The sequence below is a fragment of the Curcuma longa genome, chromosome 6 (assembly GCF_044706935.1).
Source record: "Curcuma longa cultivar G26 ecotype Majalengka, Jawa Barat chromosome 6, ITB_CL_G26_1.1, whole genome shotgun sequence".
In the NCBI taxonomy this organism is placed as follows: Eukaryota; Viridiplantae; Streptophyta; class Magnoliopsida; order Zingiberales; family Zingiberaceae; genus Curcuma; species Curcuma longa.
The window spans coordinates 8552407-8570025 of NC_133866.1; the positions used below are offsets into that span (position 1 = coordinate 8552407).

General features: G+C 37.7%; 1 protein-coding gene across 1 annotated transcript; it reads left to right on the forward strand.

Moving 5' to 3' along the window:
- The first annotated feature begins 16867 nt into the window (after positions 1–16867).
- Positions 16868–17475, forward strand: LOC141831250 (uncharacterized). Its single transcript, XM_074718661.1, has one exon. It carries the CDS (start codon positions 16904–16906, stop codon positions 17324–17326), a length of 423 nt encoding a protein of 140 aa, XP_074574762.1. The 5' UTR covers positions 16868–16903; the 3' UTR covers positions 17327–17475.
- Positions 17476–17619: the final 144 nt, after the last annotated feature.

Consider the following 17619-nt stretch of genomic DNA (forward strand, 5'->3'; position numbering starts at 1 on the left):
ATTTTTTAAATTTTATTTTCCAACTGAAATTTTGCACTGATAAGATTTCGTCAAGGCAATAATAATATAGCAACTCTTGATATCCAAAACTATAGAATTCGTTAAATTCAAACCAACTTGCATTTGTGCAATAAAATAATTATTTTGATATATACACACCACAATTGAGAATTCATAAAAGACTTTTTTTTCATTATATTATAATAGCCGAATCGCCCATCCGACCATCTATGGACCGAATCGCCCATTCGGCCACGCTTCAGCCGCATCGCCCATGCGGCCATCTATGGACCGAATCGCTCGTTCGGCCACCCTTCAGCCGAATTGCTCATTCGGCCACCCTTCGGCCGAATCGCCCATTCGGCCACCCTTCGGCCGAATCATCCATTCGGTTATCCTTTGACCGAATCGCCCATTCGGCCACCCTTTGATCGAATCGCCCATTCAGTTATCCTTTGGCCGAATCGCCTATTCAGCCACCCTTTGGCCGAATCTCCCATTCGGCCACCCTTTGTCCGAATCGCCCACGTGGTCCTCTCTCCCTCACTTAGCCTCTGAAGCGCTTTGACGCTGAAGGCCTTCGCCTCACACGTCCTTTGCCAAGCCAAACCAATGAAGCGCCCTACAGTGCCCTGGTACATCCCATCACGATTTCTGACAAGCTCATGCCTCCATTAATTACTACTATCTCTCTACTGTCTGCACACATTATGACAAGATAACACTTTACCGGCGATGGGACAGAGAACTCGATTGTTCCTGACACCTCATTAATCATGATGGGGCATTCCTTAAATGATGACGTGACAGGTATGCATGCTCATCTCCTCCTTAAAACGACCACTCCTTCCTCTGCAGGTGACTTCTTCAACTTCTGCTTTTTCTCTACGCTCAAACTACTCTCCTACTGTTCATCTTCTTCTTCCTCCCGTCGTCCTTGACTTGAGCGTCGGAGTGGTCGCGCTAGGGCATCCCCTGGCCTTCCTACTCACGCTCTTTGTGTGTGCAGGTCCCGACGACCCTGACGCTCCCATCACCCTCAGCTCCCCCTGTTCAACTCCTACGGCGAGGAAGGTCCGGTGACGTGTCCAGACACACTTCTCAACCGGAACATATAATATTTTTAAATTGTGGTATGCATATATATATATATATATAAATATTTTTAACGTTTGCCGCTTCTCCGCCGCTGTTCACCGCCGTCCGGCCATTATCGGCCGGCCGGCCGATTTCGGTCGGAATCGGCCAAAAGTCGTTCTGTCGCGTTTCTGGCTAGATTCTGGCCGGATTCCGGCCACAATCCGGCCCCGACTGGAGCGCCGGCGAGCTGGCTTTCCAACGTGTCCGGTCCGGCGGTCGTCGGTGACCGGACGGCGGCGCGACGGCGGTGGAAGCGGCGGTGGGTCGGAGTGTCGCGCAGGTGTCGCGCAGTGGGCGGTGCGCAGGAGATCAGCTCTCTCTCTCTCTCTCTACATATATATATATATATAATCATATCTATGATCCAATTAATCTATCAAGTCGGTCTCATGAAAATTTTCTATCGATCAGAGTAAATTTGAAAATGTACGTGGCTCTATGCTAAGTGGGTATTAGCAATTGGTATCCAATTTTGAGCTAAGTGACCACATCTAATTTTTACTAGAATTTGGTTCTTCGACATCATCAATTAATTAACTTCTCGTGGTTTTGATACTATTTACCAATTGTAGTTTTGACATGGAAATTTAATTAACTTATCATGGTTTTGATACTGTTTACCAATTGAGTAGTCAAACAGACCAGTGACATGAAAATTTTCAAGTGAAAGAAAAAGACTATATTATTGAACTGAAGAACACATATAGAACAATTAAATTTTGACATCCAAGATAAATATTAATCTTTAAGAAATATTTAACTACACACCCTAAACTTTCGAGTCCATGTCCAAGAAAAGCTAAATCTTGCTTATTTGACAATGATATCAATGCTCACTTTTGTCCTCCTAGACAGATAAGAAACATTAGCTCATAGCATGAAGCAATTGAGCCACTAATATATATAATCCAATGTATTGGCATATTATCAGAAGTAGAACCTGACTAAAGTAATTGCCTCTATTGTCCAGGAGTTAAGATCTGTTGAATAATAAACTTAATTTTTGTTCATTAATTCTAAAAAATATTCTTAGAGCATATTCTTAGCATTTAGTTATGAAGAGTTATTTAAGTGTCTCTTAAAGAGTTTTATATGTGTCCCTTAAAAAGTTACTTATGTATCCCGTAAAGAGTCACTTTTATGTGTATAAATATGTCCTTGTAGTTGACATTTGACAATACAATCAAGTAGATTTAATAATTGTTATTGAGTTCTCCTCCGTTCTCTCTCTCTACAAAGATCTTTATCTTCATTCTCTCCAACAAAATAGTCAGAGCAATAGTATCAGAGCGAGGTTCGAAGTGCTCAAGTGATAGCCAACAATGAAGTTTCTTCTTTTCATTTTCCTCATCTCACAAAGGAGAATTATGAGACATGGTGTCTAAGGATGAAAGCATTGCTTGGTTTTTAAGATGTTTGGGAGATTGTAGAAAAAGGCTATGAGAAACCTCAAAATGAAGATAATTTATCTCAAGCAGAGAAGGATTCTTTATCAAAGACAAAGAAGAAGGATCAACAAGCCCTCACCCTCATCCATCAATGTTTGGATGATTCCATGTTCGAGAAGGTGGCCGATGCTACTACTTCAAAAGAAGCTTGGGAGATATTGGCAAAGGCTCTTCAAGATGTTGACAAAGTAAAGAAGGTCAAACTTCAATCACTAAGGCGTGATTTTGAAGCATTACAAATGAAAGAGTTAGAATCAATCATAGATTATTATTCGCGGGTGAAGACAATTGTTAATCATTGAAGATATACGGAGACAAGATAGAAGATGTACGCATAGTGGAAAAGGTGCTTCGCTCTTTAATTCCTAAATTTGACTATATAGTGTGTGTCATTGAAGAAACAAAAGATTTAAATTCAATGACTATTGAAGAATTGGAGGGCTCATTACAAGCCCATGAAAAAAAGATGAAAAGAAGACAAGAAGAGTCTTTGGAGCAAGTTCTCAAAGTCAAGGCTACACTAAAAAATGATGAAAGTGGCCACAATTATTTTCGAGGTCGTGGTCGAGGAAGAGGCTGTGGATGAGGAAGAGGACATGGACATGACCAAAGTGGACCAAGTGAGGGAAAAAGAGACAACTTTAATCAAGAAAGAAGTCAATCATCACCTAGATACTATGGAAGAGCAAGAGGGAAAAGACAAGGCTATTATCCAACTTCAAATGGAAGAAGGTATGACAAATCTAAAGTTAAATGTTACACTTACCATAAAATGGGTCATTATGCTTGGAAATGTCATAATTCTACTAATGATATTAAAGAAGAGGCTCATCTTGTTGCTAACAATCAAGAATTTGAAGAGTCAACTCTATTGCTACAAATCAAGGAAGAAGAAAAAGGTGATAACAATTTATGGTATTTGAATAATGGTTCAAGCAATCATATGTGTGGGTACAAAGATAAATTTGTAGAGCTTAATGAGAAAGTAAAAGACGTTGTTTCTTTTGGAGACTCCTCAAAAATTCATATTGAAGGAAAAGGTACAATTTTCATCTCTTCTAAGGATGACAGTCATAAAATAATATCAGATGTTTACTTTGTGCCAAAATTAAGGAATAACATTATAAGTTTGGGTCAACTACTTGAAAAAGGTTGTGAGATTCTTATGAAGAATAACTATCTTTGGCTTAGAGATCAAAATGCTAATTTGCTTGCTAAGGTTGTTATGTCAAAGAACAAGATGTTTACTTTGAAGATTAAGACAATTGAAGCAAAGTGTTTGAAGGCTAATGTGCAAGATGAAGCATGGCAATGGCACATAAGATTCGGTCATTTGAACTTTGGAGCATTAAAAGTCACGGGAGAAAAGAATATGGTGAAAGGTATGCCTCTGATCAACCATACAAATCATTTATGTGAAGCATGTCTTTTTGGGAAATATGCTAGGAAAAGTTTTCCAAAAGAAGCAACATTTAGAGCGACAATGCAACTAGAACTTGTGCATGCAGATGTCTGTGGACCGATGAATCCTCCTTCATTTGGTAAGAGTAAATATTTTTTGCTCTTTATTGATGATTTTAACAGAAAGACTTGGGTTTATTTTCTTAAGCAAAAATCAGAAGCTTTTGATGCTTTCAAAAGTTTCAAGACTCTTGTTGAAAAAGCGAGTGGAAAAAATATCAAAGCTTTGAGGTTTGATTGAGGAGGCGAATTCACGTCCAAAGAGTTCAATAACTTTTGTGAAACTTCTAGAATTCAACGTCCTTTGATAGTTCCTAGATTACCACAATAAAATGGAGTAGCCGAGAGGAAGAATAGAACTATTCTTAACATGACAAGATGCATGCTAAAAGCCAAAAATATGCCAAAGGAGTTTTGGGCCAATGCTATTTCTTGTGCAGTTTACTTATCTAATCGCTCTCCAACATTGAATATTAAAGATCAAACTCCTCAAGAAGTATGGAATGGAAGAAAGCCAAATATCAAACATTTGCGAGTTTTTGGGAGCATTGCATATGCTCAAGTACCACAACAAGAGAGGTCCAAGCTTGATGATCGAAGTGCCAAATATGTCTTTATTAGATATGATTTACATTCCAAAGGTTACAAGTTATACAACCCGAGCAATAATAAAGTGGTGAGAAGTTGAGATGTTGAATTTGCTGAAGAAGCATCTTGGAATTGAGAAGTTCAAGAAGAGAAAACTTATAATTTTCTTCCATAATTTAGAGAAGAAGAGGATGCTATAGTGCCAATACAAAATACAACTCAACCACCTACTTTTCATGAAGACCATTCAATTGAAACACCTCAAAAGATGAGAAGTTTGGAAGATATTTATGCTGAAACTCATGAAATTAATGCTTCTATGTGTTTTTTTGTAGATTCAGAACCCCTGACCTTTGAAGAAGTAATGAAAAATGAACAATGGAGGCTTGCAATAGATGAAGAAATAAATGTAATTCATAAGAATGATACATGGGAATTGACGACACTTCCAAAAGAAAAGCAAACTATTAGTGTGAAATAGATCTACAAGATAAAGAAAAATGCAAAAGGAGAAGTGATGACTTAGGGTTTTTATGATTTAAACTGATTCAATTTTGGGCTTTTACATTAAAATAAATTATAAAATGGATCAGTTTGACTTTAATTGTCCTATATTGCATGATTTGAGGCTTGATATAATTTTTATGATTTAATGGTGAATTTTTGGCATTAATTGGATTTTAATTGATTTTAGGGCTAAATCGGACCCAACTCGAGCTCAACCGCGGTCAAATCGAGTCAAATTTGCTAAATTGATCAAGCCAACATGGAGGACATGACCTAGATCGAGCCCGATCAAAATCCTTAAATTTTTCACAAACCCTAAGTTGCCCTAAAGCCCTGGATCAGTCCTGGCCATCAGATCAAGATCGGACGGCTGTGATTAATCAATTAATCGGCCGTATAAAACCTAGCCTTTAATCGGATGAACAGTGAGCCGCTACTGTTCATTGTCCCGCGGAAGCTTGCTCTGCTCGGCGACGTACGCGTAGGGGAGCTCCCGTCCACCCAAACTTCCTCCATTGCACTCCTTGATCTCTGAAGAAGCTAAAGCCGGCCGATTGGGTATATTCAGGCAGCTGGATTTGGCGCGACGGCGAGGGTTTCACCGGCGGCCAAATCCCTATTTTCGCGCGTTCCGGCCATCCGCAGCACCATCCGACGTCGCGATTCTTTCGAGGGGTTCTCCTAGGATCGTGGAAACTCCCTATATCATCATCAATCCGACCGGAGCACGCGCAAGATAGGAAATCCAGTTTGTCATCGGAAAAGCGACTCTGCAGCTTGCTGTTTTGGCCGGAAAGGGTTTTTCCGGGCAATTCACGGTGCTGGCAGCGAGAAAACACCTCTGGAGATTATCTTCAAGCTTCCAAGGGATTAGTGAAGCTGCTTGACACCCAGTTGAGGAGGAACAATCGGAGAAGGGAAGGAGGATGTGATTTTGTTTCTGATTTCTGCATGTTACTGTTTCTGTAATTCAAAATTTTGAATCTTGTTTCATTAGATCGGTTTCACGGAGCTTGAATTCATTTGTTTGGTTAATACATCATCAAGCATTGCTTATCTTAGTTTGTTTGAGTAGTTTCTTGCTGAGTTTCTTTCTGATTTTCCCTTAGGTAAATCCTAAATCACTGATTTCTGATTTCCTTGCACTGTTCCGTATCAGTATCACATTTTAGGTTTGATCAGCTCAAGTGTTGGGTTGTGTTGGGTTTTGTTAGCTGCATAGAGTGCTAATTTTAGTCATTTGCCAACTTCAACTGTTTCGTGCCAATTTTACTGTTGCGTGCCAATCCGTTTCAAGTTAATTAGAATTAGTGAGCTTAGTTTGAATGTTGTAATTACACTTCATAGTTTAGTTGATTAGTTCGACAAATTCATGGTGTTTCGATTCCTTGCATCCATTCCTATCTCTTATTCACTATGCTATTGAATTGCGAAATTCATGGAGCTTGAATTAGGGTTTATTTCATAACTTGCTTTAATAGTTGCATTTTAGGCTAGTAATTTACATTCCTCATTTATTCACTGATTTTGCATTGCATTTCATTTGAAAATGTCAACAAAACACCAAAACCCTATTTTTATAGAAAACCCCAAAAAGAACGACATCGAAAGCTCAATTCACGCAATTGTCTACTAGTCCTTGGAAAAATACGACTCGAGGCCCCTATACTTGATTTATTCGAATTAATTGTGGGTTTTTGATAATATAAATTCTAATTTACAACCCTACTCGCGACATATCAAATCTAGGATTGTCAAGAAGTTCAAAAATACAAAACTCGTCTTGTTGCAAGAGGGTTTAGTAAGCAACCAGGTATCGATTATAATGAAGTTTTTGCTCTAGTTGCTCGTTTAGAAACTATTCGATTGATTATTGCATTGGCTGCACAAAGACAATAGAATATTTGTCAGTTAGATGTCAAGTCAGCTTTCTTGAATGGCAGGTTGGAGAAAAATGTTTATATAGAATAACTATTAGGGTATATTGCCTAAGGACAAGAAAACAAAGTTCTGAAGTTGAAGAAGGCTTTGTATGGATTAAAACAAGCCTCCAGAGCTTGGTATAACAGAATTGATCAATATTTCAAATTTAAAGGTTTCATAAAGTGTCCACATGAATATGGTCTCTATGTTAAAGAAAAGAAGAATGGTAATATGATAATTGTTTGTTTATATGTTGATGATATAATTTTTATAGGGAGCAATTCAATAATGTTTGATGAATTAAAGAAAGATATGACTGCTGAATTTGACATGACAGATATTGAGATAATGTCATATTATCTTGGCATTGAGGTAAAACAAATCAAAAATGGTATCTTTATTTCCCAAAAGGGATATGCAAATAAAATCTTACAGGAATTTGGTATGAAAGATTGCCAAACAGTTGACACCCCTGTTGAATGTGGAGTCAAGTTATCCAGATTCGATGATGGTAAAAAGGTTAATCCAACATTATATAGAAAGCTTGTTGGAAATTTGAGGTATTTGACATGTTCTAGACCTGATATTCTTTATGGAGTTGGACTTATCAGTCGTTATATGGAGTCCCCAACTCAATCTCATATGAAGGCTGCTAAAAGAATATTGAGATATGTTAAGGGAACTTTGGATTATGGTTTAATTTATTTATTTTCTTAGAATTGTAAGTTAGTTGGATATAGTGATAGTGATTGGGGAGGAGATATTGATGATAGAAAAAGCACTTCTGGTTTTCTATTTTGCATTGGCAATACTGTATTCACTTGAAGTTCAAAGAAACAACCGATTGTGACATTGTCAACTTGTAAAGTAGAATATGTAGTTGCTGCTGCTTATGTTTGTCATGTATATGGTTGAGAAAATTATTGAAGATAATGCATTTTCCATAAGAAGAAGCTACTGAAATTTTCATTGATAATAAGTCAGCTATTGCTTTGGGAAAGAATCCTATTTTTCATGATAGGAGCAAACATATAGATACAAGATATCATTTTATTAGAGAAAGTATCATTGGAAATGAAGTTCAACTAAAGTATGTGAAGACACAAGATCAAGTTGTTGATATTTTCACCAAAACATTGAAGTTTGAAGATTTTACAAGATTAAGAGCAAAACTCGGAGTGATAAAAGTTTAAGTTTAAAGGGGGATGTTGAATAATAAACTTAATTTTTGTTCATTAACTCTAGAGAATATTCCTAGAGTATATTCTTAGCATTTAGTCATGAAGAGTTACTTAAGTGTCTTTTAAAGAGTTTTGTATGTGTCCCTTAAAGAGTTACTTATGCACCCCTTAAAGAGTCACTTTTATGTGTATAAATATGTCCTTGTAGTTGATATTTGACAATACAATCAAGTAGATTAATAATAATTGTTATTGTGTTCTCCTCCATTCTCTCTCTCTCTCTCTACAAAGATATTTATCTTCATTCTCTCCAACAGTTGAAGTGTCTTATCCCAAGTGGTAAGCATGGAGACACTTGTTGCTTGAGGTTTCGAGTTCGAATCCTTTTAGCAACATATATTTGTTGACTGAGGTGCTGTGCGATTCATGTGTTAGCTTGGCTAAAGTGCTGTTTCGACAGTATGCTCTTATCAACCTAGTGGTACCGTGCCTCCAAAAAATCCTTTAGGGGATTTTCTGATATGGGGTCGTTTCGGCGGTGGGGTCGGTCACTATAAAAAGTTTACCCACTACAGTTTAGTTGAAGTGTCTTATCCCAAGTGGTAAGCATGGAGACACCTGTTGCTTGAGGTTTCGAGTTCGAATCCTCTTAGCAACATATATTTGTTGACTGAGGTGCTGTGCGATTCATGTGTTAGCTCGGCTAAAGTGCTGTTTCGGCAGTATGCTCTTATCAACCTAGTGGTACCGTGCCTCCAAAAAATCCTTTAGGGGATTTTCTGATATGGGGCCGTTTCGACGGTGGGGTCGTTCACTATAAAAAGTTTACCCACTACAATTTTTAGTCCCCGGGGCAATGGTGCAACGGTAGGACATCCGAATTGTAACTCAGGGACCCGCGGTTCGATCCCCAGCTACGGCGTATTTGCAGGAATTTTCCTCCAAATGGGGAACGCAATCAAAGGATGCTGGGCATCTGGATTGGCCGCCGTATGCGCTTCCCGATTTACCCTGGTGGTCGGTGAGAAACTTCCGTGGGACCGGACCAACCACCCTCAGAGATGTGGCTACTGGGATTATCATTTTTTTTTTCATTCTCTCCAACAAGATCTCCAATTTAAATGAAATAGAAGGCGAACAGTACCATGGGACAAAGAAGAAGAAACCTTCGTTTCTAGTTGTGCGGTGACCCTAACAACACCGGGCACTACGGGGAGAAAGCCGACCCGCAACAAAAGAAGGGAAAAAGTGATCCTGTTGCTTAGAAACAAATAAAAAAACAAACGAAACAAAGAGAGAATTCACTTGGAGTGCACGCTTTCGACGATGACAATAGAAGAAACAACTAGCGGATAAGACGGCAGTAGCAGTGACGCTTGCGGTGACAGTGACGGGAGAATGATAGAGAGAAAGCCGCATGTTACCTCTTTTACTTTGTCGGTACAGACCTGTGACGTCGATAAACTCCTATTTCATGTTCAAAGAGAAAGTAAAAAGAATAGTTCTTCAAATAAAAAAAAATATAATCGATGCGTGAGAATATACAAAAATATGCTCATATAATAAAATAAAATACATATAAAATAATATTAAAAACTTTATATAAAACACACATAAGAAACATCCACATCAAGCGGCCTTTAAGAACATCTCTATCCGATAACATTCCCATTACATGCCCTTACATGTTTTGGAAATATCTCCGCTTGAGAATATGCCTAGAAATTAACATCCTATTTTGAGAACATCCCAATGCACACCTTCACATTCTTAGAGAACATCTTTGCCCGATAACATTCCCAATATATCCCTCCTTACTAGGTGGATATCAGGTAAGCTTCACTCAAACACTTCAGCAAAAGGTACACTCCGCCACGTCAGCAGCTTCATATGATCAACCCCATGACTATTTGTGAGAAGGTAAATCAAAAATCTACAGTTGACCACTACGGTGGAGGATATTATCTCAACTTCATCGAGATTCGACCTTAAGCTTCACTCAAACACATTAGTAGTAACCGTTGTCTTATTGGAAGAACATTTTATAAAGGCATGGATGGATAGTTATGGTGACACAGATAGTTATGGCTGCATAAGTAGTTAATGGATGGAGTGGACGGTTGTAACGTACGAATGAGCTGAGGTTACATAATAAATAAGGAGAAGGTAGCGATAGAGATATATATTCTAATGCACTTATACTCTCATTCCTTCAGTGGCCTGTTGACTAAAGTATTGAAGGGGGTTTTGTCGATTATCGTTGCCCTGATGCCCTCTCATCGTACTGTATAAGAAATGGATTGTTGACAGAGTCATCAATTTAGTTTAGTTTTATTAGGTTGGTCCACTCTGTCGAATAATTTAAATGTATTGAATTGATATTTTATCAACTAATTTAAAGGTGAGTCCAAGTGACATAAGTTGAGATTTTTTTCTTCTAAAATTTAAAATAAAAGTGAAAATGTTAATGAGCTGATAGACTTAACTCACTCAATTCACAACCAAATTTAAATTTTTTAATATTTTCTATATATATATTTATTTTTAAACTTGTGGGCTTAACCCACTTAATTTGTAACTCAAACGTAAAAATTTTAATCATATATATATATATATATATTTAATTTTTTAATAGACCGATGAATTAACTTGCCTAATTCGCAATCAACAATTTATCTTGAGTTGGATTGGATTACAGATTTCTTAGTCCGTCTACGCCCTTATTCAATTTATTAATTATGAAAATTAATTTTTCAATCAGATTCAATTTTTTTTTTTTAAAAAAAAACTCTTTTACAAGGTGTAAGGTTTTATTTTGCTAATTCAAACTGTTTTGCTAAATTGACTCAGAGTATTTCAATTAAAATGCTTTGATAAACTCAACGACATTAAATCATAACTCATACCAAAATATGAATTTCTCACGCTCTCATAAATATATATTGGATATTAATTTATAAATGTAAGTTAATTTAAATGGTGTTTTAGTATGAATAAAGAGAAGAATGATTGAAAATTTCATCTTTTGAAAAAAATTTAAAATGCTATTTCTAGCATGAACAATGAGAAAGTGGGTGAAAAATACATCCTTCGAATTTTCGTCATGATGAAAATTATTTTAGGTTCATTAAACTTTAAAAAAAATTATTGAAATTATGTTAATTAACCTTTTCAAAGTGCCAAATCACGACCGTCGGTTGAGGATCAACCAAGTGGCAATGTTGTAATTTAGTGCAGTAGACGAGCACGATTTATAGCCTCGAGCCAGTCGCATCGTTCGGCATGCGTCGTTAGGGTTTTCAGCAGCCGCTTTCCTTTCCATCTCCCTGCGATCACGATGACTGCTCAAACACAAGAGGAACTCCTTGCTGCTCATTTCGAACAACAAAAGATCGATGTGAGTCAGTAAATTCAACGTTTCCTTATTAATTTTAAGTTCCACTCGTTTTTTTTCTCTTTTAGATTCTTTTCAGCTTTGATTCATGTGATTTTGTTTGAGTCTTTTGTTTGAAATGTTGAAGGTACGATCTTTTGTGCCCAGGATTAGTCATATGCGTGAGATCCTTGTGGATACTTAGTACATCTAACTGTGCTGACACTTTCACCGGAGAAAAGCGATGTTTACTAGAAATTAATCTGATTTGGTTTGTGTGCTAGCAAATATCATAGTCTGTTGTAGTTTGTTGTCGTGGTGAATCATCACCGCATCGGTAGTTTCGCGGCTTATAAGAATCACTAGGCGCGCAAAATGGAAAAGACGTATGATGTTGGGTTTTTTCACTGATATCCTAGGTGATATGATAAACTTCTAGATCTTAGTATCTTGGCATGAGATAATGTCTTCATATCTATTTTGCTTTTCATCGTCTTATCTCAAAACTTCAATTTTTTTGTCATTTATTACGTTTCTGCTGGTGCATATATCTTGTGTATCTTGTATTACTTATTGGCTTTTATTAAGATATTGCTTCACTTTATTTGTATTGTGGCATGGTGAGTTGTGAGTCCAATAGTGGTTTTATATGAGCAATATCAGGTTCATCCTGCACTGCTCATTTAACAATATTACTTTCAATTAAGGGGAATCGACTGGTCAATTTGATCTAGGGTGCATACTAAATGATTGAGACTCCCTCCTGATGAAGCAGGTACTTGTAGCAATTGTGAGTTGTAAACTATGTGCAACCTTCAATCTCATTTTCAGTTTATGGGTTACTTTCATGTTCATTTCAATTCTAATTTACATGTATTTCACTGGCTTCAATGTGGACGTCTTGTGTGACTTCTAATACATCCCATTGTTTAGGTAGTAAATTGTAGTATTATAACTCCATTAAAATAGACACTTGAATGAGGGATAGGTGTCCATCATGTAAACATGTACTATAGGTGGTTTGTCATCTAATTGTATGAAAATTTAGTTTTCTTCAACAGGTATTTGAAACATTTGTAGAATTTCAGATTATCCAACATCAATCTTGTTGCTGCTAGTCTGTGCAAGAAAACCTGATCCTGTGCTTTGATTAGATGCCTGGAGATTGATACCCAGTATATTTTGATTGATAAACTTTATATTTATTCTGAGTTTATTTGGAACAAAGTAGGAAAGGAAGTAAAAAGTCATTAACATTGTCAATTTCCTTTGTTTACTAAGATGCAAGAGGAGAGAAAAAAATTTCTTCCCACAAATCTTCCATTTTGTTTTTGTCCCAATTGTGCGCAAGCAGAGAGAAAGCAAGCTTGAGCTTCTATATATAAACACAATATATGTGATATGGTTTTCCTCCTTTCAGCTCTGTCCAAGTAAATAAGATGGGTTAAAAAGTATTGAAGCAAGATCAAGCAGTGGAAGGAGGGATATAAAGTGCATAGTTTAAGTGAGGCAAAAAAAAAAATCACACTATCTTCCTTCTCTACACTTCTGTCAATCTTGCTAATTGGTAGACAACTGAAAGGAAGAAGTTAATGTTACATATGCTTTCTTTTACATCACTTGGGTGGAAATAAAATGGAGAACTATTGAAGTAGAGTTGATAGTCTTTTATGAAGCATCCGATCACAGGATTTGGCTTCATAACTTCATCACAGCGTTACATATCATTAATGACATTGACATGCCATTGAGAATCAACTATGATAATAAAGTCATAGAACTTTATGCTAAGAATAATCGTAGTTCATCAAAGTCAAAGTACATCGACATCAAATTTTTGACGGTTAATAAAAGAGTTCAGTGTGGTCAAATGATGATAAAGCACATCAACACAAATTCTATATTAGTAGATCCGCTCACTAAGGGCTTAGTGTTTAAGGTGCTTCATGTGCATGTGGCGGACATGAGAGTTCTTCTATTAGATGAAGTACTCGTTTAGTGGGACTCTATATTTTTTTTATTGCTCTATACTGATTAATAAACACATGCATTTTATTTTATTTTATTATGAGTACTTAAGTTAAAAATATTCATGTGTATTTTATTTTGACATTCTAAATAAATTTATCATGATTTACTATTGTTGTTTAGCATGTGGTGTTTGTAAATATGATATAGATTTAATGTGGAATTATGAAGTTTAGATCATGATTTGCTATTACAATTTACTATAAAATATTTATAAATATGATCAGGAACCCTTTTGGATCATCATGAAAACCAATTGGAAATTGATATATAAAAATTACATTTCATGTAATTTTCATGTTACACATCCACATCTTGATCTATGTGATTGATAACATTGATATTGTGATTATTATTGGAGCCTATTATAATTATATTAAAGTAAGTTATGACATCTTTAGTCATATACCAATAGATTAATGAACCAGATTATTTTCCAAGGGTATTCTTTACCCATTGAGTTAGGTATCTTGTTGACGTCAACTAAGGATTACGTTACTCATGAGTTGTATATGAATCACATATAGCTAAAATGGGAGATCATTGGATATTATCTCGCTATTCGATGGGTTATACATGTATTTGTGATATACAGATTGATGTCATTAAAAAATAAATTCATTAAGTGATCTAATTAATAGTCATTGAGGGTTTATATTATTGAATGTGAGTTTACATTTGTAGAACATGTTAACCTGCACCGTTATTATTGATACATTGATAATAGATTGGATTCATTATAAATAGGGCATGGTCTTCGTAGAATTAAGTATTCTGATAGATCTCCCTACTATCCATTGGCGAGGAGATTATGTGTTGTCACCCTAACTTTTATGAAAGACCTACCCCTTGTTCTTCTTCTTCTCCCACAAGATTTGAATTGCGTGGACGGCTTAGAGATGATGGCGATTTCGTTGCATTCAATTCATCTTTATTTTGGCCATCGTCTATTTCAATTTGTTTAATCTGCTGCTATATTTTTGATGATACTAGATCTTGTATGTTTCTATCTTGTTGAGTTTATAAAGTTATAGAATTCATGTTGGAAAACCTATTCCATCAAGATGTACTTTGAAATAAGGGGTTTACGAGATGCAACTTTCCAAAGGTTGACTAAAGGATCAAATGCTCAGATCATTATAAGGCTGGGAACCCGAGGATTCAGTCGCCCAAGAGATTTTGGATTTTTAAAGAACCCAAGAAAATAGGAAATGTAGATTGGTCATCAAGACAAGGACCGAAGGACTTGATTGATGTTGTCGCACCAAGGGACATGGAGGCTTGATTAACTAAGAGGTCGTCCCCGGGGCAATGGTGTCGCGGTAGAACATTGAGGCTGCCACCTAGGCACCTGCGGTTGATCCTCAGTTACGGCGTATTTGCAGAAATTTTCCTCCAAATGGGGAGCGCAATCAAAGGATGCTGGGCATCTGGGTTGGCCGCGACGCGCACTTCCCGATTTACCCTGGTGGCCGATGGGAAACTTCCGTGGGGCTGGGCCGGTGTATCCCTAGAGATAGTCAATGAGGTGAATTTGGATTTATCATTTTTTTTATTAACTAAGAGGTGTCAGGTTAAGGGACCCAAGGACTCTATCAATCGAGGGGTCAAGAGTTATAATATGCCGCTGAGTCAACGATCCAAGGCCTCGACTGACTGAGCGGTTGGGAGTTATAATATGCCACTGGGTCAAGGAATCTAGAGGCTCGACCAACCGGGGGGCTAGGAGCTATTATATGTTGCCGAGTTAAGGGACTTGAGAGCTAGATTGATAGAGGGACCGGGAGCTAAAATATGCAATTGGGTCAAGGGACTTGAGGCCTAGATCGAGTGACAGGCCAAGAGCTATAATATGCTGCCGTTGGGTTAAGGAACTCAAGGGCTTGATCAATCAAGGAGCCAACAGCTATAATATGTCACTAGGTCAAGGGACTCAGGGCTTGACCCATCGAGGAGCCAAAAGCTATAATATGCTGTCAGATCAAGGGACTCTGGGACTCGATCGAGCAAGGGGCCAAGAGTTATAATATGCTACTAGGTCAAGGGACTCAGGGGCTCGATCGATCAAGGGGTCAGGAGCTATAATAACTTAAGTCGTCAATTATTGAACACCTATGGAGTTGAGGCGAGCATCTAATACATATTTTCTCCAGAAAGATGAGGAATAAGCTCTTATTAAGATAAGCGATATATGGAAATATAGAATAAACCTTTATCAAGACAAATGATGGAAACACAGAATAAGCTCTTATTAAGACAAATGAGAGAATAAAAAAGGGCTTAACTGATTAAGGAAGAAACTTGGCCGTTGCATCTTGAAGATAGTATGCACCATAGAAAAGGGCTTAACGAGTTGACGAAAAATTTCAAATTGACAAATGGTATTCTTCCATAGGAACTTCATAACGGCATTCTCCATCACTTGTACCTATGGTTTACGATAGTCCTTAAAGTAAGTATAAACTATGATAAGATTTACTTATATCAAAATAGTTAAACCAATAATGGTGAACACTTTAAACCAACCATGTGTTTGATCTTCAACCCCACACTTTAGAGGGACTTTAGCCTATTAGCATATTACAAATATATTGGAGTAAATTTGTCGTGCAATCGCAAGGGGCTTTCATCCCTTGAACGCAATATTATGGGTGAGTTTTTATTTTTGAGATAAGTGGAAGTAACTACATTTTACTGTAATCATAAATCTATAAATTGAACATTAAAAAAAAAGATATTGAAAGTTGAATATTGTTAACAGAATAATTAACATGTGCAATTAGTGAATATGAAATTCTCTCAAAGGTGGTGGTAGGCATAAATGATAAAGTATTTATTTATTTTGTTTTGGAGAGCCGGCGGTAGGATGAGCCGGACAGCGCAGCGGTTCAGAAACCAAACCACGTGTACAGCGTTTCGAACGTTGATTGCCAGGCGATTCCATATCGAATCGAACTCGAGCCGCGCCACGGTGTCTTTTTCTCGCAAACTGCCAGACAAGTGATAATCGATTCCCGTCTTTATTTGCCCTTTCCACCTCACACTTTCCCTTATCTCTTCATCGTTGCCAATAATTTCATATCGCAATTAACACGTCAATTTTTCGTTTCCTGAAGTCTGATCGATTTCGCTTTCGATAAAGATTCTTTTCGATCCAATTAATTTTGATTTCAGGACGCTTTTATATCGCATCGTCTCTCTCTCTCTCTCTCTCTCTCTCTCTCTCTCTCTGCGTCATCCAGTCACCGACGCGAATGGCGAAGCGCTTCGTGGCGGCGGCGATCCTTCTCCTGCTCCTGGCGGCCGCCTCGCCTCCTGTGGTCTCCGAGTCGAGGTCCGTAGCTAGGGACGGCGCCTCCTGCACAATGTGCGCTTCCTGCGACAACCCTTGCCAGCCCATCTACTACCCTTCCCCTCCTCCACCTCCTCCTTCGGCGCCGGGGACCTTCTACTACTACTCTCCACCTCCACCATCCGCCGGCGAAGTCTACTACCCTCCTCTGACAGGCATCTACTTCAAGGCGCCACCACCGCCCAACCCCTTCATGCCTTACTTCCCCTTCTACTATTACAGCCCTCCTCCGCCTTCTCACTCCGCGGCCGGCGCCAGTACTGTCGCCTCCAAATCCTTCCTCCTCTTCTCCTCTTCTCTCCTCTCTCTCTTCTTGATGTGGTAAAGGCAATCACTTTACCTTGTGCATGTTGTAAGTCGTAAGTCCAATGATCTCTCTCTCGTTTATCCGATCCGTGTTGTATAATTCTGATATATCAGCTCCCAATTCTGTACTCCGTCGAAATGTTTGATAAATGAATCAGATCATAATTGTGGGATCGTGTTGGATTCATAGTTATAATTATGTATAAGGACATAGAAGAATGTGGAGGGCATAGCTTTTTAGATAAGATTAGATAAGCAACGCAATATTTACAGTGGCAGACAGTGTGCATGCGCAGCTGTGCATCACATGAC

Excerpts from the sequence above, each read along its gene's own strand:
- LOC141831250 (XM_074718661.1), top strand. The coding sequence starts at position 16,904 with ATGGCGAAGCGCTTCGTGGCGGCGGCGATCCTTCTCCTGCTCCTGGCG.